The sequence below is a fragment of the Misgurnus anguillicaudatus genome, chromosome 11 (genome assembly GCF_027580225.2).
Source record: "Misgurnus anguillicaudatus chromosome 11, ASM2758022v2, whole genome shotgun sequence".
In the NCBI taxonomy this organism is placed as follows: domain Eukaryota; kingdom Metazoa; phylum Chordata; class Actinopteri; order Cypriniformes; family Cobitidae; genus Misgurnus; species Misgurnus anguillicaudatus.
Window position 1 is genome coordinate 285455 of NC_073347.2, and position 26136 is coordinate 311590.

Genomic DNA, 26136 nt, shown 5'->3' on the forward strand with positions numbered 1-26136 from the left:
CTAACATGATGTTAACATGATGCAAACATGAATTAGCATGAAGCTAGCATGATGCTAACATGAATTAACATGAAGCTAGCATGATGTTAACATGAATTAGCATGAAGCTAGCATGATGCTAACATGAATTAGCATGAAGCTAGCATGATGCTAACATGAATTAGCATGAAGGTAGCATGATGCTAACATGACTTAGCATGAAGCTAGCATGATGCTAACATGAATTAGCATGAAGCTAGCATGATGCTAACATGAATTAGCATGAAGCTAGCATGATGTTAATATGAATTAGCATGAAATTAGCATGATGTTAATACGAATTAGCATGAAGCTAGCATGATGTTAACATGAAGCTAACAGGAATTAGCATGAAGCTAGCATGATGCTAACATGAATTAGCATGAAGCTAGCATGATGCTAATATGAATTAGCATGAAGCCAGCATGATTTAACATGAAGCTAGCAAGATTTATTATGAAATTAGCATAAAGCTAGCATGACGCTAGTATGACTTAGCATGAAGCTAGCATGAAGCTAACATTATCCAAAGACCCAACCCCCATGTCTCTATGATGTTCAGATGCAGAGATATAAGGTTTTGTTTATTATGTTGCTAGGGTGCTCATATTTGGTTGCTAGGGGCGTGGCTTAATACCTCGATAAGAATCCTAAGAGACTGATTGGATGTCTGAGTAAAATGAGCCCACCCCTATGTCTCTATGACACTCTGGTGCAAAGATATCCATCTGGGCTTTTTAAAATGGTAGTCTATGGTAGATGTTGCTAGGGTACCCAAAATTGTTGCTAGGGGCGTGGCTTAATAGCTCTGGGACGATCCCAAGAGACTGATTGGATGACTGAGTAAAATGAGCCCACCCCCATGTCTCCACGACACTCTAAAGTGAAGATATTCCATCTGGGACGCTTGTATTCCCTTATATGGGCATGTTTCCTGCCCCATTATAAGTCAATGGGAAATTTTGGGGGCCTCTTACACCCCAGGGGTACAGCTTACACCCCATTGTGAGGTATGTTCTTACACAGCCTGCCAGCTTCTTCAAATGTGGAAGTCCACACGTTTCTATGAAATCGACACTCAGAGTTATGACCTTTCAAAGTTTGTTGCAATGTTAAGTCAATGGGAATTTTGGGAAGTTTGATCCCAATTTTTAGGAATTCTGTAAGTCTGATCCCTTAGAAAAGATATAGACCAGTTCAAATGATGTAAACAACACTGGTCCAGAAACACTTCCTGTTACAGTTTGTGAAAGTTCTTTTTTTATTTCACATATTTTATTATCTTTAAGATGTTTGTTTAACTTCAGTTAATTCAGGTTTATATGTTCTGTTGGTTTATTTTATCCCAACGTTTATCTAGTGTTAAAAAACGGAAACAGGAAGTGCTTCTGGACCAGTGTTGTTTACATCTTTTGAAATGGTCTATAGCAAATCGAGTCAGATCAGACTGAAGGTCTGACCTGAGTTTGTAGTATGTAGAGTTAAAGCTCTAAGAGGAGATCAGAATAATAATAATAATAATAATAATAATAATAATAATAAGTTTAAATAGCATTTCAATAAGTTGCCTTTCTCAAGCCAACTTAATAATGTCAATAAAGGTGAGATTAATTAAGAAATGACTTTTAACTTGAGTTTGTGTTATATATAATTTTGTTATATTAAGTCATCGTACTTAACCCCCTCTGGTCCGATCATTTTGGGACACTGGCAGAGGTTCTGACATGCTCTTAAACATGTGTTCACAAATGTTTGTATTTTTAAGTAAATGATGCTTATGCGTGGTTAGTCAAAAAAAAGGTGCTGAAATAAGGTCAAGGAACACATACTAAACATTTGTTCTCACACATAAAAAGTACTGGATATTGGATATTGTATGGGAATTTGCTACAAAAAGATGTAAAACCATTTTACCCACTCATTCACATGAAACAATATATTAATTTAACTTTTGTAAGACACTTTTTGTTGTGAAAAGGCAATATGCAAGAGAGGGTCAATGGTCATGAATATTGATGCGATTCACACCTGAGAAGATAAAGACCCAAACCCCATGCCTCAATGGCTATGTTGTTGAAATTGTTGTCAATCTGACTGAATTTCATACTATTGAAGGTTACGACAATACAGTTTACATGCACCCTAAACAATGCAATCTGATTTAAATGCTCGTTTACATGTACATTCTATAGAATCCGAACCGAACGTCTGCGAAAGTGCACAGCCAGGATTGCCAGATCCGTGTATTAACCATGAATGGACATTCAAAACTAGCCCAAAAGCATCCCTATGACTATCCACAGACCAAATATCAACTAATCAACAAAATCACTTCATCTTTAACCCGCAGCAGAAAAAAACTTGTGGAAACAAGTTAAATAAGTAGCCCAAATCTAAACTCGTAAAAAAGCAGAGGACTTGGAAACGCCATGCTGCGGACAGCATCTCTCGTCGAGTTTTTTATCTCTGGAAAAAAGCTGAGTTGGATAAAGTTGTTCTTAAGAAGTTTTCAGATATAGGTAATGAAAACACACTTTTCAAAAAGCACAACACTATTTTATTGCTTTAAGTAGCCTAATGTTTTAAAAGTATAAATAAATGCAGCGGAATGTCGCGTGACCAGATTAACATTACCTTTATAATGCGTGTTGCCATTGCCTTGCCATTTCGTGTTTATGTGAGGAGAATCATGTGATATAAGAGGTAATTATAAGACATGAACTTGAACACAAATGTTCTGCGCAAGTGAACAATGTATTTTTGCATCTGATTAAGAAAATACTACGATTTACACGTTTACATCAGGCATGTGATTGGCCAAGGTCAAAAAAAGAAGAAAGCAACCGAAACTGACCCGTGTGCAGAAATAAAATGCACACCATAACACAAACAAAAATACATTATAACCATTATAGTTATTTAATTCTGATGAACAATTTATATAATACATTTAAAATGTACAAATTTTACTAGTAACTGAAGCAATGTTTAATTAAATGGGTTGATAAATGTGCAAAGCTGTTAAGTAGTGGCATCCCCTTAATATTGTACATCTACAGTAATTTTATTTTGCCATAATCTGTCCATCAGTGGCAAGGCCATACATTTTTAACTTGGAAAATAAATTACTTAATTTTACAATACAATAAAATAATAACAAATTACAAACAATACAAGTAACAAATAAAGTATGGTCTAACAGTAGTATTTATGTACAGAAATAGAATCATGAATAACAACACTGTTTTCATGCTATAAATGAAATATAATTAATCTATAATTAAAGCTATAGAAGTGATTTTCCTTTAATCTGCTGTAGTTTGATTAAAATAATGAAACAAACATAAGCATTTCTTATATGATGAACTGTCCCTTTAAGAAAGGATAAGCGCAGATCCATACACGGACACATGTCCATCATTTGTTCCAATACATTCTAATAAAATCTTTCAGGTCACTTTGCAATGTCAGTCTATGTATATATAATGTTTTAATTGATATCATTGATGCCTCAGAATTCTAAAGTGATAAGATTTTTACAGCGTTTTTTGTCTTATGCTCGACTGATGACTTTACAGTAAGTCCCGAATGTAGTCACTCTGCGAATCCTCAACACGCATGTGTATGACGAAGAACACAGAAAAAGGCGGATGACAACACAGTAGCACGAGAGCGATTGAAAAGCATACTTCCACATGATTTCTTGAATCACTCTCGTGGTACTTTGATGTCGCCTGCCTGTCAGTTTTTGCGGCGCCATGAACTCAAATAATCCTAATTTCTGGGATACATGTCAGATGTATGCTGTCCTCGCAACTGTGTCACTTTGAAGAAACTAGACAGCTAGCTAACAAACACACATGAAGCAGTTTATCCTTTCCAGAATGTTTACTTCTGTGATCCTTTTTCTTATTTGTAAAACTGAAATACAATAAACAGAAATGAAATTACAATTGTGAAATACATATTTAAATGCGTGCATTACAATCTGCATGTGTGTGCATGTGATAGAAAACTTCCTTACATTTTCATATCGATCACAAACTTATTTTTCAAGAGGAAAGATTATGTTACCTCATAACACTTTTAAACATTACTTAAAATAGTAAATAAACTTACAGGCATATCTTTATCCAAGGCAAAGACTGTTTGAGCTTCGGATTAAACCTACATTATGCTGCACATTGAACTGCTGCCGAACTAATAAATCAACATGGCAAGTGCGCATGTACAAAGAAAACTAACAACTGCACTACTGCAAATGTTCGCTAGATGGCGATAGTTTACCATGACAATGAGCAGAACAATGACGGCGAAGCGCGCCTCTACAAACAACACAAGCATACAGAGCCGGTCCTCCCTATACGCAGAGTACGTAAGGTGCATAGGGCCCCGAACCACTAGGGGGCCCCCTTGCCATAAACGTCATCCGGCGCTGCACAGACCAGATGGCAAGTGACACCATTGTGCCACAAGACCCATTCAAAAGCACAACAAGCAGTATAATCTCACGATACTTTAATTCAAGTTGTCAGTCGGTCTATGCAGCTCCGCATGCAGTTGATTCGCCTATCGACATGCGTCGTGATATATGGATTTGGGTTATCCGTCTGGAGCAGAAAAAACAAAAAGCACCATGAAGGTAAAGTAAAAAGATTTATGAACACATTCATGTTTTAAATTCCTATTTAGTCTTGACTGACCATGCAATGATTTATTACACTCAGTCCAAATCCCCAAATTCAACATTAGTCCTGTGTGTTTTGTTAGGAATGTGCGCATGAATAATCAAAATCTTTCATAACTTGCATGTTAAAGAAATAAACACATTTGAAACAATGCACATTACATATGTATTTTGGTTTGTTTACCACTGGAGTCTAATCATGCCTTAGTTTTTAAGCAAATTAGAAAATCTGTTGAGTTATTTGTTATAGTTCTAAAAGCTATATTGGTTTTATTTTATCCATAATTTTTCATTTGCTTGCCTGATGTTCTGCATCTCTTAAAGAATATATTTGGCAGTAGACCTTGTTTTGTAAATACCAATGTAACAGATCAACCCTTACGAAAATAAAACCATGTTTTTGTGTTAAAACTGTAGTAACCATGTTTGTTACCATGTGTGTGATTACTATTAACATAGTCAAGGTTTTACTACAGTATGGTTTTATTATGGGTATGTTAACAAAACTATGGTTATTTTGTGGTAACCATGGTTTTACAACAGTAAACTATTTTTACTGTAAAACTATGGATATTTTTTGTAAAGGAAGGGCTTTTCAGAAAACACGTGTCAATGTTATAATTAGGAAGTATTTTGATGATCACAGTTCAGAGTACACCACCCCGTTTAATATGATCTATATTCGCATCCGTCTTTAAATCAGATAAAACTTTCTGCTTTGTTTGATTTGATTGCCTTTATTGTCATTGCATATAGCAACAAAATTTCAGTTTACACTTCCCCACGGTGGTAACACATAAAGTAACAAGACAACACTAATACATAAACAAGTGCATTATAAGAAATTATAACATTAAAAAAGTTGTGAGTTCAGGTATTTTATAGCCGTTGGGTAGAAACTATTCAAAAGTCTAGAAGTACGACCCTTGAAGGATCTGTAACGCCTTCCAGAAGGCAACAAAGTAAAGTGGTTGTGACCTGGATGGAAGCAGTCCCGGATTATGTTTTTTGCCCGCTGCAGGCATCTGGTGTGATATATGTCAGTGAGTGATGGAAGCTGTATTTGGATCATGTTTTGTGCTGATTTCCTAATTCTGTCCAGTGCCTTTTTGTCAGCAGTGGTGCAGCTGCTAAACCACACCAGAATATCATGTGATATAATACTTTGGACAGAACAGTTGTAAAATGATAAAAGCAACTTCTGGGAGAGGTTAATTTTATTAAGTGACCTGAGAAAGTGCAGTCGCTGCTGAGCTTTCTTCACAAGGGCTGTGATGTTGGTTGCCCAGGTCATGTCCTCTGAGATATATGTCCCTAGGAATTTAAAGTCCTTAACCCTCTCCACAGTGTCTCCATTAATGTTAACAGGTACAGGGTCAGTTCTCTTCCTGCGAAAGATAACTGTTTGAACTGTCTGTCTATTCATTTCCAATTGAATAGCATGTACCGCCTGTGGGCGTGACCTCATTACAGATAATGAGGTTAGCCAAGAAAAACACTACCTCTCTCTACTTTAATACAAATTATATAAACAGACAATATTTGTTTTCAATTATAATTATGTTGTTTAAAAGAAGACATTTTAGGTTTTAGTTAGATATATGCATCATGTTTGTGTGACAAGTATTCACAGAGTTTAAACAAATTTTTGTAACGTGTTTTGAGAGACAGCTGTCGGAGACAGAGACGTTTGTAAGCGCACCATTTTTATTTTCTTTATTTGACAAAACACAAAGCTTTGTTGTTATTGTGAATGTACACAAATAAAAGTAGACCCTTCACAGTTTCAAATGGTATCTAACACATAAGTGTATGATTATTAACTCCCTGGGGTCCAAAAAAAGTGGTGCCACGTTTTTACATGTTTTCTCCGCATCAAAGCAGAATCAACTTAAAGTATACCATCATTAATAATCATACACTTACGTGTATCCGCGTGGCATGTAATTCTCTCCATGGCGTGCAGTTTAGACACAGTAATTCTCAGTAAGATTTGCTATTATGTATTCTTCATGGCAGTGGTGTAGTCTACGTGATACGCAGGTATACGCCATATACCCACTAGGAATTGTCAAGGATTTCTGTATACCCACTAAAAATAGCACGAGGATGCGTAACAGCATGGGTTTTGTGACACATTTCAAACTTTCAGTCATAATTTAGATGTGAAGCAATGACCATTAGCATGCTACACTTGCTACTTTAGCTGGTTGAATTGCATATACATATTAGGCATATTTGGTGTGTTTGACTTCCTGCCAAACTGCACGATTCAATCGGCGTATGAAATCAAATTACCATAGCGGCGCGAAAGTGATTTATGGTCATCTTAAATGCGTATTAATTAAAAACATTTATACCATAAAATTAGACATGGTAATGTTATCAATAGTTGTCCGATAATAGCTATTGAAAGAGTAGATTTTTTTCTCCTTTATTGCATGTGTTTGCCACAGATTGAATATTGTTAACAGTTTATTAAATATTAATTAACAGTTGAGTAACTTTTGGCCCTGAGTTAGATGTTGATCAACACTAAACCAGTCTAAAAATCAGTCCAGTTTCCCCAGCTGTAAATGACATTGGCTGTTAAAGTCTTTTCTTGCTTATAATAAACTGACATGATGATAACACATTCAGTTTATGAGTTTATGAGTACACTTTAAGAATGCTCTCAATTACATTAAGAATTTTACAGTATGCACCTGTGAGTTTGGTGGTGCTTAGGGGTGTCGCACTGGCCTGGGACAAGTGAGCACTAGGGTGAGAGGGAAAAATCACAGTATACTCACTACAAAAATCTAGACTACACCGCTGCTTCATGGCAACTTTCAGTAAGCCTGCCCTACAGGATATTTTAAGTTATATGATTAAAATGATTGCATACATTGCGCTAAACATGCAAAGCCATTGTTTACGTGTGAGGAGACGCGATGCCATGCCATATGCAACAAGTTTTTAAACAGTTGATATGTGCTTAAAGAAACACACGCATTAAAACATAGTTAAAAACAGAAGCTAGACAATCAGTCGATGGGCATCTGTGACATAATATGAAAACAGCTTTTTATATAACTAAAGGGCGATTTATAGTCGTGCGTAGTTTCTACGCCGTAGCTACGGCATAGGCTATCCATAGCCTGTGCGTAGCTCTGCGTAGCCTGACGCGCACCTCGCAAAATTTTTAACAGCGCGTCAGTTCTACGCAGACAGCAAGCGCTGTGATTGGTCCACCAGAACCCTCCCGTCAGGTAAAAAAAACTGCGTCATAGGAATTTCCGTTTGCGACGGTGAAAACAAAGAATGGCCAAGTTGAGGAGTGAATGAACTCAAACTGCAACAAAAGTCGCTGTTTATTTACATCCATCATTGCTGTTCTTCTCAAATTATACACAACAAGTTGCTGTTTCTTCTTCGTTTGTGGCTTAACTCGCAAAGCTTCTTCTTCTTTGATGTTCGCGCTGCTACTGTGGTTACACGCGTGGTTACTGCCTACCAGCGGCCTGCGCGTGTGTTTGCACGTCGACGCGGACGACGACGCAAAAGTATAAATGAAAACCGACACAGAACCTATGCCGTCGCGGCTACGCCGTAGGACCTACGCACGACTATAACAAGCCCTTAAGCACTGCAGATGTTCATCTCAGGAAATGTTCTGTATTTAGTTTATGTACATGATAGTTTAGTCTAAATTCAGTGTTATCAGTGATATTTACCCAACAGTTATGCATGTAAGCTTATGTGATAGTTCTATGGACAATATTTACTAACAGCTGTTTGTTTGTCCCTCGCCTTCGCCGCTTTGTACCCCCCAGCCTGACAGACGGGTCTGTGACCAGCGCTGAATATGGCTGCAGGACCGGATGGCTGCTTGCCTTGCTGGGTTATCTCCACCCCCATACCCCCCACTAACATGTTGCAAGTTTGTGTGTTGTTCATGTTGTAAGGTGTACTATGTGCTTATGTTGCTGAGGTGTTTTTTCCCTGTTCCCAGACTGTACCCCATTTGGAGCATAGTCTTTTTTCTCCTCCCCTCCCTCATGTAATGCTGTGTTTCTTCCTAATGTCCTGTCGACCTGTTCTGTCTACCCCCTTGTCAGTTTATGTATTGTATGTATGGACAGGTTGATGGATAATTTCACTGGAACTTGTACCATGTGACAATAAAGTGCTTGATTGATTTGTAACTTTCTTACAGGTCTGCAGATCTCAGCTGTTACATTACTACACTGCACAAAACCATGAAGTAGAAAGACATATTAAAACTTTCTGGACATTATGTTATATGGTAACATGAACCATATTAAGTTTACTTAACAGCTCATAGCAGAGCTTGTTGTGTATCAGTTTCTTAGCATTGATTGGGGAAAAGCTTTGGAAATGCCAGTTATGTGATGTTTACTTGTTTACTTGTTGTCTGCAAAAATGTATGTGTACCAAATGTACATTTGATACTTATAATTTATATTTTGCTCTTATTGTATACTATTTTGTTATTAAACTACAAGCAAAACATTTTCTCTTTAAGTCTCCTCAAATTCATTCTAGCACAACATTCCAGATAGAGGCATTAGGGGCTTGGGTCTTTATCTCCTCAAGTGTGAATCAAATCAAAAAGTTAAAAAGTCTTACAAAAGTTAAATTGTTTCATGTGAATGAGTGGCTAAATTGGTTTTTACATCTTTTTGTAGCAAATTCCCAACTCCCAACAAGATCCAGTACTTTTTTGATTGTGAACAAATGTTTAGTATGTGTTCCTTGGCCTTATTTGAGCATTTTTTTAATATTTTTATTTTTTGCTAACATAATTGCATAAACATAATTTACTTAAAAAATTTTTTATTAACTATTATAACTAAACTATTTTATCCGCACTACATTGGCTCCCCATACAGCAAAGGATCCATTTTAAGATTCTATTGTTTACCTTTAAAGGCCTAAATGGCCTTGCACCGCCTTACATTTCTGAACTTTTACATCCCTATAGACCTACCCGCTCTCTCAGGTCAGCTGATAAACTGCTCCTAAGTGTGCCTAAAACTAAGCGCAAGCTTAAAGGGGATCGGGCTTTTGCGGTTGCGGCTCCTAGATTATGGAACGAGTTACCTTTATTCATCAGGCAGGCATCGTCATTACCAGTTTTTAAGTCTCTTCTTAAAACCCACCTGTATGCATTAGCGTTTGAAAACTGAAATTGAAAATTTGTGTTTTGTTATACAGATGGTATGTTGTCTTTGTATGGTTGTATTGCTATTAGTGCTCTTGCAGTCTTGTGTGTTTTCGGTGTGTTTTAGTGTTTTTATATATTTATTTATCTATTACTGTTTTTACTGTACAGCACTTTGTGTCCGCTCTGGACGTTAAAGCGCTTTATAAATAAAGTTTGCTTGCTTGCTTGCTTAAAAATACAAACAGGTACATGCATATTACGCACATATAATTGTAGCACAGTTTGTGCTGAATACAGTGTTATGTGTTAAATTAAATTAAAGATTAAATCACATCACTGTGTGACACTTGCATTACATGTGAACGGCCCCTACGCTAATATGATTTTGGGTAACACTTTATTATAATGTTCATTAATTAACATTAGTTAACTACAATAGTTAACATGAACTAATGATGAACTGCACTTGTGCAGCATTTATTAATCTTTATTAATGTTAATTTCAACAATTACTAATACTTTATTAAAATTTGGTTAACGTTAGTTAATGCACCGTGAACTAACATGAACAAACAATGAACAGCTTTATTTCTATTAACTAACATTAACAAAGATGAATAAATACTGTAACAAATGTATTGCTCATGGTTTGTTCATGTTAGTTAATACATTAACTAATGTTAAATCATGAACATTATAATAAAGTGTTACCTGATTTTGTTTTTTTTCTCCCTGTCTCGTTCTCGACCCCAAGGACAATGGGACAAACAGACCCAGTTCCGGTAGATGTGAAAGTCGGCACACCTCTGATCTACTGGTCGTCCTTCAACGTGATGCCCAGCTGATGCCTGACCAACGATCACCGGCAGAACCCGCTTAATCTCCGCTTAATCTCCTTATCCGTTTATATGTGTGTATATACATATATATATCTCCCAAGGGTTTTTCCCTCCTAGGACTTTTTTTTATGTCCTCGGCTAAACAGCCCAGGTTTTTTTCTCCTAGGGTTTTTTTTTACCCCGGGGAGGCAGCCTTCTTGGGCTTAACTTAGCTTCCTCTTCTAGACGTTACATTAGTAATAAGCTCACTTATAATGTCGACTCATAGCCGCAGCAAATTTGACTGCTTATGCTATCGTGTATTATGTTGTGCTATCTGTCGTTTTTCTGTGCTTTTACTGCTTCTATTAATGTAAAGCTGCTTTGAAACAATTAACCATAGTGAAAAGCGCTATATAAATAAAATTGAATTTGAATTGAATTGAATTGTAAAAACGCTTACCGGTAGGTTACTCACGTAACCCCGGTTCCCTGAAATAACGGGAACGGAACATTGCGTCAGTTGCTGATGCTATGGGGGAAACTCCTGTTTACTCCGCGATAGAAGCCTATTGGTTAACGTCTGTACAAAGTACAGACCAATGACGTTTGAACCTGCGCGCGGAATGCACACGTCCTTATATAAGCTCTATATAGGACATAGCTCATAGAGGGGCGTGAGCCAGTGCGATGGCTTCAACGATCCATCTAAATAACCACTGTTAGCAACAGGCATACGTAGTAAGTGATCTGCGAAGCTCACGAACGGCCGATCTGACTATACAGGGAGTGCAGAATTATTAGGCAAGTTGTATTTTTGAGGATTACTTTTGTTATTGTACAACTACAGTGCTCTTGGTCAATTCAAAATGTTAACAAACCCTCAAACCTGAACATTTAAAGGGGACAGAGAATGAAAAACCATTTTTACCTTGTCTTTGTTGAATAATGTCAGTCTACCCGCATTCACGAACATACAAAATGTGCTAAACATGTTAAACATCTCAGTCTCATAGAAATTCCTCTTTTAGAAATGTCAGCCAGAAAACCGCCCAATCTGAAAAACTGATGCTTATGACATCACAGGCATCTCACTGCCCATCCACTTTAAAATAATTGGCTACATTTTTTGAGTGGCAGCAAAGTCAGCCAATCAGTAATGAGATTGTAAGTTAAGCCAGAAGGGGGAGCCAAATAGGTGCAAAACCACTTGTTTAAAATCACCCACCCTAATAGAGCTATCTGAGAGAGGTTTTTAGGAAGCTTCTAAGGCATTACAGACCCAAACAAAAAAGTTTTTGTCTACATGTCACATCACAGAACAAGGATAAATACCCCGTTCAATCATTCTATGTCACCTTTAAGTAGTAAAAGTGAAATTTTGGCTTTCTTAAGAAAATATTTCTATGTACATCATCACTAGGCAACCACTAGTGTGCAGAACCACCAGGCAACTAAATGAAAAACAAAGATTCCACCATCTCACTTGTTTTTTTTCAACTGTTAAAGTGAGAAAAAAAACTCTACATTTACAAAAAAATAATAAAACAATAAAAAATAAAAAAATATATATACTCAGCGACCAATATAGCCACCCTTCTTTTCGATAACAGTCACAAGCCTTCCATTCACGGATTCAGTCAGTTTCTTGGTCTGGTCTGGACCAGCATTTTGTGCAGCCACAACCACAGCCTCCCAGACACTGTTCAGAGAGGTGTACTGTTTACCTTCACTGTAAATCAGGAGGGATCAAAAGGTCTCAATAGGGTTTAAGTCAGGTGAAGAAGGGGCCATGTCATTGGTTTTTCGCCTTTGGGGCCTTTGCTGGCCGGCCACTCGGTTGAGTGCTTTGGTGCGTGTGCTGGGGCGTTGTCTTGCATAAGAAAGTCTTATTGAAATATGCAGATTTTTTCCTGTACCACTGCTTGAAGAAAGTGTCTTCTAAAAATTGGCAGTAGGTCTGAGAGTTGTTTTTTATTTCACTTTTCAACTCAAAAAGGTCCAACAAGCTCATGTTTAATAATACCTGTCTGTGCCTTCCTGCCTGTAATGTAGAAGACACTTTCTTCAAGCAGTGGTACAGGAAAAAGTTAGCATCTTTTAAGCAGACTGATTATTTTGTAAGACAACACTCCATCACATAGATCACAAGTACTCCACTGCATGGCTGGCCAGTAAAGGCCTTAGAGATGAAAAACTAATGACATGGCCCCTTCTCCGCCTGACTTAAACCCTATTGAGACCTTTTGATCCCTTCTCAAGCAGGACATCCACAGCGAAGGCAAACAGCACACCTCCCCGAACAGTGTCCGGGAGGCCGCGGCCGCGGGTGCACAAAATGCCGGTCCAGACCAGATCAAGAAACCGACCGAATCCGTGAATGAAAGGCCCGCGACTGCCATCGAAAAGAAGGATGGCCACACTGGTCACCGAGTCCACATATTTTTTATTCTTTATTGTTTTATTAATTTTTTGGTAAACGTAGAGTTTGTTTATTATTCTCACTTTAACAGTTGAAAGTGAAATGGTAAAATCTTTGTTTTCCATTTAGTTGCCTAATAATGATGTACATAGAAATATTCATTTAATAAAGCCAAAATTTCACTTTTACTATTTACTGTTCAGGTTTGAGGGTTTGTTAACATTTTGAATTGACCAAGAGCATTGTAGTTGTACAATAACAAAAGTAATCCTCAAAAATACAACTTGCCTAATAATTCTGCACTCCCTGTAATATGCGGCAGAACGGTTCGTAGCGTGGGATTATACAGATACCACAATAGTGTGAACCCAAGTGCGCCCTCGAGCGCATCGGGATGCATATAGGTAGTATTACAGTGCACAGATCGGTGAGCTTTCCATGCGCGCCGTAAATGTGTATTGACTATAAATTGCACGGGCACAGGTGAACACTTGAGTACATCGTGAATGCATATGAATCAGAGTGTTATAATGCACAGGCCGGCAAGCTTCTCCAGTGCGCCGTCATGTGTTCTGATAATAAATTGTGCGCACACGGGTGAAGCCTTCAGTGCACCGTGAATGCGTATAGATAAATCAGTGCACAGAACGCGACGTGAATGTGTACAGTTATGATTAATGAACGTAACGGTGGGCACCCAACGCACCGTGAACGTACACAGATGTACAACATTGTATGTGTCACAAAGCATAACACAGCCGTGTATACAGGTGAGCTTTTCCAAGCGCATCTTTAGTGTATACCGAAATGTTATAGCGTGCATATGTAAGCTTCTCTAAGCGCACGGTGGACGCATATAATTAAAAACCATATCGTGCATACAGGTGAGCTAACAGGCGCACCTTTAATGCAACAAACCTCAGTGCGCAAAGCAGGGATGTCGAAGCTGTAAACTGACAACGTGGACGGCGGGGACCAGCCAGCCGTGTCACAAATGTCAAATGAGAAACCTCTAAGACCATGCCCGAGGAGCTAATCCATACATGGAGTAGACTAACCACGAGTGAGCATCATTGTCACAGGAGGTGATAACGTCAACGATCCATAAATAACCTATATTGACAGGTGCGCTAGTGAGTGATCTGTGACGCAGATGAACAGCTGACCGTCTGATGTACGACAGACGTATCTGTCATACAGGACCTTGGACAGTTCCAGAGCGCTGTGCCTCGGGCACCTTCCGCATCTGTGAAATGACAGGCTTATGAATAAAGTGAATGGTCGGTCGTAAAAGCGTGGTTCACTGTTATCACCGCCACATAGATAGGTAGGGGGAGAGAGCCGCCATGCACGAGCCTCTGTAGTGAGGAGAAAAGTGTTCCACCCACAATTCGCGGGGGGTTAGACTTTTCGTTGTCACTAGACAGAGTAGATCAGAATTTGCATGAGGACGCCTCGCGAAAGGGGTCCTAGCAGCTCGTGTCAACGTGTCATAAGGCACGTAATGTAGGTCGTGTCCCACGGATGCAATCTCTGCACGCCCATCGTAACGGTTAATATGTCTGCATCTTGGTGGTTTAAGCACGAGATGCGTATCACTCTGATTGAACATAGCTTATAAAGCGATGCAATGAGTTTATAAAGGAGATGACTTGTCAGCTTGTACAGGGGCGAGATCTCAGTCTGGTTCGGTAAATAATGAAACCACCGTAGTTTGCCCGACCGCATTATGACAATGACACAGTCGAGAGTGCTGCAGTGCTAAAATCATCCCCTTAATGGACCGTGTACAGTACAAGGTGATTGATATGAGACAAACGGGCGTTCCACGCGCCGAAGGCTGATTGCCGTCGTAAAGCGTGTTCAACCCACAGCAGATGCTGGCGAATTCGTAATGATAGCCCTTCATGCAGCTGTGTGCAACTTAAAGCATAAGCTTCCCGGCCGTCAGCTCGGGGCGGGACCTTTGCTTAGTCAAACTGAAGTGGTCTTATGAACAGAATGCCACGATATTCAGCTTTCTGGGGCTCGTTAGAGGGGTACGTGAGCCCGTCTTAAACGAGATGCCGTGCGTCTGACTGTGCGCGCGCTTTGAGCTCACTTTCCGAGCGTCATAAACGAAACTTATTGTGGCGGGTAGCAAGCTCACTTGAGGTTGATATTACCCTTAATATCTCCGAGTATTGGAGCGGAGCGGAGGTGTGAGCGTCTTTGGATCCGCTGATATAAATCAGCTATATGGCCGAAAAACGTCATAAACCGCTTGGCTGTAAGCCTTTGAGTGGCCGTTCGGAGAGGGCACGATTCAAACGCTTGGAGCCATGAAAAAGTCTGAGGCTGCCGTCTCTCTAGGAAGAGAAAATAACAGCGTAAGACCGTGCTCGTTTGCGCCGTCAGTATCGTAGCGGAGAAACTGAGGTGGGCTGCAAGGGAATTTGGCAGAAAGGTGTTAGAGACACCGTACAGCCGTGGAGTGTCAATACACAGTATATGGCCAAACCGCATTTTTTCCGGCAAGCGTCGATACATTTATGGAGGCGGGCCGTGTGTGAGTATTACTGACTGCTTGTCGGTAAGGCGAAAAAGTGTTTAGAGACACCGTACAGCCGTGGGGTGTCAATACACAGTATAGTAAGCACGGAAATTGCTCTTAGAGGAATTCAATACTGTTCGCCACTATAGTGAGGTCGCATAACCGACAGTATTACACAGTATGTTTTTTGGATAAACAACACATAGAAAACATTTCAGGGCAGTCCAGCCGAGGCGCGACTTAACCCTTCTTCTCCCAGACAGTTCGTTCTCTGTCGACGCAGCTGTGCTGCGAAGACCAGAGCTCGGCCGTTCAGGTGCACGAGCCTCAGTAGTGTCGGTGACCAGAACGGCTCACAAAACAGAGCAGTATGTCTAGGTGGTTAATGTCAGACTGGACCCATCACAGAGAGGAAGTCTGCCGTGAGGCCCGCGGTTTTGCCGTTTATTAAAAGGGCAGAAAAACCGGGTAACGTTATATAAGAATGTAGCAATATTCAGCGCACTGATATAGGACGGGACTGAATAAAGGGAGGTATTCGGGCCTCAGTATATTACAAACAAATTCGTTCTGCCTCTGATTCCGTCTAAATCAGAGAGAAATGACCGGCAGACGAATAGTGAGCTCTCCCGAAGTGAGACAAACTCAGACCGGTTAAGCTCTATAATAAGTGTATTTAGTGCTCCAAAAGAGGCGTGTCCGCCTTATCGAGCAGACGAATGAGATCGCGCCGTTTCAAGAGGGGAGGGGCATGAAACTCTGTACAGACGAATAGTGAGCTCTACCGGAGTGAGACAGACTTAGACCGGTTAAGCTCTTATAATAAGTGTTCTTGGTGCTCCAATAGCGGCGGGCCCACCCTATCGAGCAGACGAATGAGATTGCGCCGCTCCAGGAGGGGAGGGGCATGAAGCTCTGTAATCGTTGAACACTAGACAGCTGCATTTAGAGGCAGCGAGCCGTAAGACCTTGTGCTAATTCTGTTTTATTGGGAGTGGACAGAAAAAAACTAGACACTTTAACGTTTTAAATGATGTATAAATCATATCTGTATGTCCAAAATCAGCAGAGTTATCTAAGTCTCTTTGCGGAGTGAATGAAAAATAAAGAGCTTGCGGCGCCCGCGCCGCAGTCGACCCCAGAGTGTTAACCTTTGCCAAAATCAACATTTTCACTTAAGAGCACTTGCATCATTATACCACATGTACCAACATTACTGTGCACTTCAAAATGAACATAAAATAGATTAGCACACTGGGTCACTTTTATATTCAAGATTTTTATATATATATATATATATATATATATATATATATACACATACACATACACATACATATACATATATATATATATATATATATATATATATATATATATATCATATAAAAATATATATAAATATATATATACATACATAAATATAAAGCAGTGTTTATAAGATATACTTTGTACCTTGAAAGGCGAGCTTTTAAGTCCCAAAAATTGAGGTTTCCGTCTACATCTCCCAAGACTAGAGTGTCTCCTTTCCAGGCAATACAGGCGATACTCCCCATACTGCCCTAAAAGAGAGTTCAGTTTTAGGGAACTTATTTTCTTGTATGCAAGACACACAGTCATTACATTATGACTACCATCAGCCTAGAGCAATCACGGTACCTGACAAACGAACAGGTAACTTCACGCTCTCAACAACACCGCATGAAATGGCCCCAAGATTATTGAGATTTGACCATGGATGATTGGAAGAAAGTGACATGGCCTGATTTACCTGATTACCAACAGAATCTATTGCACATGAATAAACTTTTGGGCAGACACATGCGGGTGGTGGCAGTATTATGCTGTGGGCGATATGAACTGACTGATGTTTTCCCGTCAGGAAGTCCCGGATCCAGTTGCAGTGAGAGGTGTTCAGACCGAGCAAGCTCAGCTTATCAATCAGGTGCTGAAAGATGATGGTGTTAAATGCTGACCTGAAGTCTATGAATAGCATTCCTTCATAGGTTTCTTTCCTGCTGAGGTAGGTAAGGAAGAGATGGAGGGTTATGGTAATGCCATCCTCTGTGGAACAGTATGATGATACGAAAACTGGGTCATACAGTAGGGTCTAGGGAAGGTGGAAGCAGGATTTTGATGTGCCTCACCCTATGAACACTTCATCTGTGAAGATATCTGCTTACCGGTCTGCACATTATCGGATCACTATTGTCTGGTCCAGCAGGCTACCTTGAGTTAACTCTGTCTGAGTAGAGTTTCTCTCGCATCAGCTGTGGTTAGATAGAGCAACGTATTTAAGAATCCAACGTATTCTCTTGTTTATCAAGTTTCGTGTTTTTTGTGCATTGTCCCTGTTTCAAAATAAAAACAATTTCCATTTCCTAAAACTGTTAAAGCAAATTTGTTAAAACAACACATGTTGTGTCTAGTTTAGGACAAACACATTTAATTTGTTGTCCTTAACTAGACACATATCTGTGTTATTTTTGGAACATCACATTTTGTGTTGTTTTAACACATCTTGTGTTTTCCCTTTTATTTATTTGAAAAACTTCTAAGCAGGCGTGGAGCTATAAAAATACTCTTTATAGTTAGACATGGATACTACTTTATATGGTGTATTTTATCTATAGCATGTTATCAGGGTTTAAATTGGGCCGGGGCCGTCCGGGGCTAAGCTCCGGCACATAGGCTGAAGGTCTCGCTCTGCTCGTGCCAGTGTACCCGCTGCGCTTGTGCGTGTGTACTCGCTGCGCTGGTGCGTGTGCACTGACGCGAAGGGAATAATGTGTTTCCATTCATTATGGGGCATACTCACCAACGCAAGTTCAACGATTTGCGCGAGTAGATTACATACAAAGTCAATGCAAAGACGCAATCAGACGCGTCCTCGCACGAGGCGATGCAAATGACGCGAATTGGGCGGCGCAATTGCCGCGGAAACACGCGCTTTTCCTTTTAAACGCGTCTTCGCGCAAGTTATGCAACTCGAGCGAAAAAACTCAGGAACTTCAAGAACGCGCTTTCACACAGGATCATTTGACATTGTAGAGACAAGAGAGAGAGAGAGAGAGAGCGTGAGAGAGGTAATAATGGTGCCCACGTCGAGGAAACTTAATAGAAGACTAGAAACGTGTTAATGACTAAAGTATGTATGTCACTCATCTAATTACAGTATGTTAACTGGATAACAATTCATATAACTCATTGTACAGTTTAATACATTTATGTATTTTGATTACACAAATCAAACCTTACGATTGTTTTAGCTGCTGACCAGCATAGGGAATCTCTATTGCTAATTTATTAGACATGTTGATGATACAGTACTGTGTGTTGTACCTTTTCTTGTTAATTTAATATTTTTGGGTAGCCTATCTTATGCATATAGAATTATTCAAGGAGGTTGATTCCTTTTACTTCATTTAAAGTTTGATCAATTGTGCATAATGACATTAACATGTGCAACAAATGGATATAGGGTGTCAAACTCATAGATTTGCATAATTTAAAATTCAGACACTCTTTATAAAATATTTGTGGTCAATCTCTGGCACAGATTTAAAGTTGAAACTTATCAAATCCTATCAGAGGTCCAGAATGTCATTAAAACACACCAGTGGCTTTGCTGTCATCAGTATTAAACATGTTACCCTTTAAAGTACCCTCCCCGCAGAGCCCCCCCACATAACAAATCCCAATTTAACCCCTGCATGTTATGTTAAAAACATAAAAATTATAAGTAAGCCTGATAACTATTTAAAAACTATTATAAAGCAGTTGGCTGTTGTGTAACATTATGGTTCTAATGAGAAAAATATTCCCAAGCAGCTTTCAGCCATGATCACTTTGAGAACTTTTCTTGCAAGCAAGTGGAAAACATATTTTGAATAACAACACGTTATAAATATGTGCTGCGCGCTTTCCTCTCAATAACATAAACACACAACAAATATGACAGCGGGGTCAAAAAACTAGAAAGAAAGCATCTGATCACAGTGATGTTGTTTCATATATAAGCTCTGTAACTCAGCACTATATGTCACGCCACATTTACAATATAGCCTATTGCTTTTAAGCAACAAATAGCCTATCATAACTACCTATAAGCCCACTGTGTAATTAAGACATTAATTTAAGAAATGCATTAAAAGCAGAAAGACGTAGCCTTCGATCCACACCCGACGTTCTTGGTTTGCTTCTTATTTATTAAATTGAGGCAATTGTTTGATTAAACATTGTAATAAATTATAAAATATAATAAAATATTGTAATGTGTTTGCATTCTCTCAGATTTAGTTAGGTAAGTAATTCGGCATCATTTTGTTAGTCATTACTATCCTCACTAACAAGTGAAACTGTCAGGAAATGAAAGCATAATTAAACCCATTATTCCTTTCGTGTTCACGTCTGATATGCGCGCTCCTCAGGACGCGCTTCTCCCGGCTCCGCTCTTCACGAGTAGGCTGCTCTTGTGCTCATCAAAAAGTGAATGAAATGTTTATTTATTTGTCATTTCGTTTAACCTCAGAATCTAACATTACTCTAGCAATTCCCTTTTTCTTTCTTTATTTAGTAAGTTAACTTAAATATGTGAGAACTAAAATATATTTTCAGTGATTTGCATAAAGAGAATATGATGTTAGAAGCTTCATTTTAAGCATTTAGTAGCCTACTTCATTTAAACACTTTAATAGGCTATTTAAAAAAGTATTAGTTTTTTTGTGTTCATTTATATTTCTTGTCACTGTGTGCAGGTTCTTTTTTTTGTAGGCTATGACAGCCCAATAACTTTTTTTTAACTAAAAAGGCTTAATTAATGTCACGTAGCATTACAATTTAAAGTATCAATAATGTCAAAAATGTGACGTGCAGTTCGGGTGTGTGTGCATGCTGAGGAGTGTTCTCACCAATACGCTTGTGATTCGTGAAGTTTTGACGAATTTTGTAGACTTGTTATAGTTTCTTAGTCATAAGTGACACCCATAGATTCAGGCCCACCCCGACTTAATCCATGCCCACCCATATGTCACGTTCTGCATCCGCCACTGCTTCTAAGAACTAACTAAGAACTTTCTTCTATACGTTACATAATTATTCTGCTCGCTAGTACGGTTTAATCGAAGCCGCTGTACTTTGCTACTTTTGTTGTCCCGTGATTTTACCCAAGGTCGTTTCACAGTGTGGGCCTAATACAAATAATAAGACAAATATACAGGCCAACTGCTTATTATGACAGACAACCAAGCAGCAGGCAGATGGAGACAAGCAAACACTGATCAACATAAATCAAAGAAAACAAATAACCTATTTGTCGAAACATACATTTTGATGAAGTAAAGTAAAGATGAAAAAGTGTTGAACAGAGAAAACTGTGTTATTTATTGAGCATTGTGAAGAGATGAGTTTTAAGTAGTTTTTTTAAAGGTCTGGAGGTTGTCGGACGCACAAAGATTAGGTGGCAGCTTATTCCATGCCGTAGGGCCTACAACACTAAAAGCCCTACCACCCAGAGTCGAGAGTTTGAACCTGGGTACGACGAGCAGATTTTCAGTGCTAGATCTAAGGGCCCTGGTCGGAACGTATGGTTGTACTAATTCAATAAGGTATTTGGGTGCCGGGCCATGACAGGCTTTATATACCAGGACTAGTGGAGACAAGCAAACACGATTTACGACAGGAAGCCAGTGAAGTTGGTGAAGGATCAGAGTGATGTGGGCAGATTTTTTATTATATGTGAGGGCTAGTGCAGCAGAGTTTTGTACCATTTGAAGTCGATGGATTTCTTTGGTGGGTAGGCCAAAGTATAATGAGTTACAGAAATTCAATCTTGAATTGATGAAAGCGTTAATGACAGTTTACGCATCTAGAATGGTTAGAGAGGGGAGTACTCGAACAATATTCCGCAGGTGAAAGAAACATGATTTAACGATCTGGATTATGTGGGAATGAAAGCATAGCATGGGGTCAAATAAGACTCACAGATTACGCACAGTTTTTGAAGGCCTAATTTGAACACCATATATATCAATAAAAATGTCATGTTCAGGCAATCTCAATGATTTGGGGCCAATCAACAAGATTTCAGTTGTGAAGTAAGAGGAACTGTTGTGTCCATGCAACGGTCCCAGGAAGTAAACTGTTGCCTAGAATCAATGTGTTTGTTGTAGACCAAGAAAAGAGATTCACGTTGGAAATGATAACTTGCTTCATCATTTACTTTAGGGTTTGTACCTTTTGCATATCCTTAACGTGCTAACACACACTTTCACACCATAGAATGTAAAATCGTGAATCGGACCATAGGTGCCCTTTAATGTATTAAAAAGCGCTATATAAATAAAACTGAATTTAATTATTACTTGATAAGTGCCAGCAATGTTTGTGTAAACAAAATTCAATGTGATCGCTTGTTTTGTTGCAAAGTCCACATCGTGCAGTGATGATAATCATCGGGGTGGGCAATATGCAGCCCGCCAATAGCCCATAGTGCCTTACTAGCATTAGAGCTGGGGGAATGTACACTCCGATGATAAAAACAGTTGTGAGTTTCCATGGTAAATAAAATGTTCTGCATCTAACAATCACAAACTCTACTAACGAAAAGCTGCATTTCTGCTTGCAAGAAACAAGGTTAGCCCATCTAGTTGAATAGTGGCATCCAGAACTCTGTCGCGAAGCCATATCTGTAGTCTGCTGGAGTTGGATGTAGTCCAGTTTCCCAGGGAGCATATGTTTGATATTAAGATGGACGGGAGAAACGGTCAGCTTGGGTTTGTTTTTAACCTCCACTTCCTCGCTCACTATTTTCACTGCCCTTCCTCCTGCCCACTGGCATCAGACGACACTGACGACTGAACGCCGTAGTGGCCTGCAAACAGTAGACAGGTGTGGCATGAATTTGGCTAAATAATTAGCAAAGCCGATGAGACGCTGTACACCTTTAGCATCTGTAGGGTTGGGCATGTCCATGATAGCACTCACCTTTTTTGGGTCAGGCTTTAAGCCGGAGGATGAAAGGATGTGACCAAGGAACTTCACCTTGTTTACTTTAAATTGCAACTTTTTTAAGCTAAGTCGTAGTTTCACCTCTCTGCAACGCTCCAACAGGGCCTGAAGCTTGTGATCATGATCCTTTTCAGCTTGCTGGTCCGTGTCCCCGCAACCAACGACAAGAATAACATCTGCGATGGGCTCAATGCCCTTAAGACCTGCTAACAGTTCATGCTGTTTCCGTTGGTAGACCTCATGTGCCACAGAGACACCAAATGTTAGCTTTAGCCACCATTTCCTGCCCCATGGGATCCAGAATGTGGTCATGAAGCTGCTTTCTTGGTCGAGCTTGCACTGTAAGAATGCATGTTTGGCATCAACCAACGTGAAGATCCTTGCTTTAGGCAATTTGTATAAAACATCCTCCAAGGTTGGCATGATATAATGAGAGCGTTTCAGAGCTTTGTTCAGAAACTTTGGGTCTAAACAAATTCTCAGCTTGTCTGGTTGTTTCACTATCACCATGTTGCTGATCCAATCTGTTGGCTCTGTAACATCTGTGATATGACCCTCAGCCTGATATGCGTCCAGTTGGGCTTTGACTGTTGCATTTATAGCAATTGGAACATTCCGTGGGGCACACTGTATCGGTGTTACAATGGGATCCAGCTCAAAATGGGCCTCACCAGGAAGTGATTCCACAGGAAAGTTGAACACATCACTGTATTTGTCAATTAACTGTTCCTTAGTCAGAGGCTCAGACCGTTCATATCCAATTTTGAGCACGTCATCTGGTATTGTGGATTACATCAGGCCTAGCTGTTCACAAGTCGAGCCTTAAAGAAGTGGATTTTGACTTGATTCTACTATCTCAAAAGACAGCTCATATTTCTCTCCTTTGACCACACATTCTGTATCAAGAACGCCCATGGAGTCCAGCGACTCGTCTGAGTACAGCCGTAGTTTGGCGCTACTAGGGCGGAGTGGTGTGTGTGGTGCAACCTTTACTTTATCCTTGTAGCTCATCACATTGCATGTTACTCCTGAATCTAACTGACAACGCAGTGACTTGCCATGTAATTGCAGAGAAACAAACTATTTCTTTCCTTTTATGTTCACTGTGCTAATGGACTCAACTGTGTAAATATCATCATCACTGTCTCTAACCGGCTCCTTAGAATGTTCAATGCAGTGAAGCTTCCCCTCTGTATATCTGCTTTTACTTTTCAGGCATACTTTGGCAAAGTGATTATCAGTTCCACAGAGTCTACATGTTTTGCCATATGCTGGACAGTAATCCCGACCTCTTGAATGCACATTACCACAGTATCGGCATGTCTTGCTTGTGTCTAAGAGTCTTGGTGAATTACTCTGCATACGCTGGTTAGGCCTGAATGGTTTCCTAGCAACAGTGTGAACCGTTTCTGCTGCAGTTGGCATGCATGCTGCGTCCATCGCTCTCATATGCATAGCGGTCTGTTCAGCGGTGCGACACATCTCAATGGCTGTGAGCAGCGTTACATTTTTTTCACTTAACAACCTGCGTCTGGTTCCTTCATTTATAATGCCTAGTACAATTTTGTCACGAATCATTTCATCCTTTAATCCACCATAATCACAAGTCGTTGCTTTTTCTCTCAATCTTGTCACAAAATTGTCTATGGACTCCCCTTCCTCCTGTTTACAACAGCCGAAAACGTACCTCTCATAAATGACATTTCTGGCAGGTTTAAAGTATGCTTCCAATGCATCTAGGATGATTTTAATGTCTCTCTGGGAGATTCAGATTGTGTCGGTAAACATGTCTGCATTCAGATCCCATCACACTTCTCAATGTAGCAGCTTGTACTTCCCTGGTCTTTTCAGCCAGGTCAGTGACCAGTGCATAATCCTCGAACTCGGCTCTGAATAAGTCCCAGTTAGCTCTCCAGTCTCCGTTCATGTTCATATTAAGATGGACGGGAGAAACGGCCAGCTTGGGTTTGTTTTTAACCTCCACTTCCTCGCTCACTATTTTCACTGCCCTTCCTCCTGCCCACTGGCATCAGACGACACTGACGACTGAAGGCCTGGTCTCCATAGCAAGCCAAGATTTTGTACATTATGGTGATTATACCACTTTCAATATAATGGTCCAACTATATTCTTAAAGATTTCACAAACTTCACTTTCAGTATGAACTGTTATTTATGGTACTACTGCAAATGCCACACTCCTGTTCTTAGTTGATTACAACCTTATTTATTACATATTTATTAAATTACTCCTTGAGGAAATACATTTGCAATAATTAATCAAAAATTAAATGTTTACTTTTTCCCTTTTCTTTATTCCATTTAAAGCTGCTTTATAACAATTCCAAAATATAAAAACCACTACATAAAAATTGCATTTAACTACATTAATAGGATAGATACTACACAATGTACAAAGATGTAGTAGAAGAAAAATTTGTGAAGCACACTTACATCAGGTGGGATACGTGCACCGTCCTTCACAGTGTTACCTTCTACGGTGATGTGATAGACCTGGCCATCCGTGTCGGTAAACACAAAGTGCTCACGGGCTGAGATGCCCTGACACATTTCAGACTTGCTTTCAGCATCCTGCAACAGACTGGCAAAAAGAGCAAACATTGTTTAAAACAGCACACGTGCACTGTAGCGCCAATATCAATTTAACAGTGATTAAAATATTGTTCACATGACTAGAGAACCTGCTCCAAATCTTTTACACTGCAGAACAATTCCTTTAAACTTTTAAGTCAAACCTGATTACGGAGGACTCTACGCTGCTCTGCTCTGCATCAGCGAGGGTGGTCTGTCTTGCCATGGCCTCTCGTGCTGCAAGCTGCTTTTTTTTCAGGCTTTTAAGGTTATGTGATGGAGACCACTCCTGTTTACACACACACAATGTCAAACCTGAGGGAGTCATCGCACAGATTTACTCCAAGACATACATAGTAGGGGTGAATTAGGCACAAACTTACGCAGGGTTAATTGCAAAAAAGCAATTTTACATAAGGGGTTACTCATTAGCCCCCGAGGTCGTGAATCAGTATATCATGTACACAGGTTTGGGCACTGGTAAGAACACTAGCTTCCTTCACAGTGAGCTCCTTTACATGTACACCAATAATGCGATTATTTCCAATAATCAGAGTAAGGACTTAAAAATATTGTTTTGAAAATCTTTTTATATTAAAGATATAAGCGGAGTTCCACAACAACTATCAGGGTTCCCACACCTTAAGGCGTGCGTACACGGTGCGATTTTTGCTGTCGTAGGAGCTTGCATGCAATTTTTTTTCTCGGGAGCAAATCGTTCATGCTCGTATGGTCGCGGCTTGCACCGTGTGAGAGGAATTACGAGCCGAGCAGGTTACGAGCACCTTACGACCTCCCGATAATTTTTAAACATGTCAAAAAAGTTCGGGAGCTGTCGGTATAAATTCGTAGTGTTGGTGCGGGTGAACGAGACGATCATGTTTATGCA

At 39.6% G+C, this 26136-nt stretch overlaps 1 protein-coding gene across 3 annotated transcripts in view; it reads right to left on the reverse strand.

Annotated features, from left to right (window-relative positions):
- The window catches only part of wdr11 (WD repeat domain 11), a 344263-nt gene that overhangs the window by 183046 nt on the left and 135081 nt on the right, over positions 1-26136 (reverse strand). For all 3 annotated transcript variants that reach the window (XR_012371953.1, XM_073872785.1, XM_073872784.1), the window contains exons 15-17: positions 25412-25536; positions 25110-25257; positions 17104-17210 (exon numbers count right to left, since the gene is read on the reverse strand). Coding sequence is in view for 2 of the 3 variants with exons in the window: in XM_073872785.1 (XP_073728886.1) it covers positions 17104-17210; positions 25110-25257; positions 25412-25536 (380 nt within the window). In the remaining variant the exon portion in view is untranslated. The remainder of the gene's footprint in view (positions 1-17103; positions 17211-25109; positions 25258-25411; positions 25537-26136) is intronic.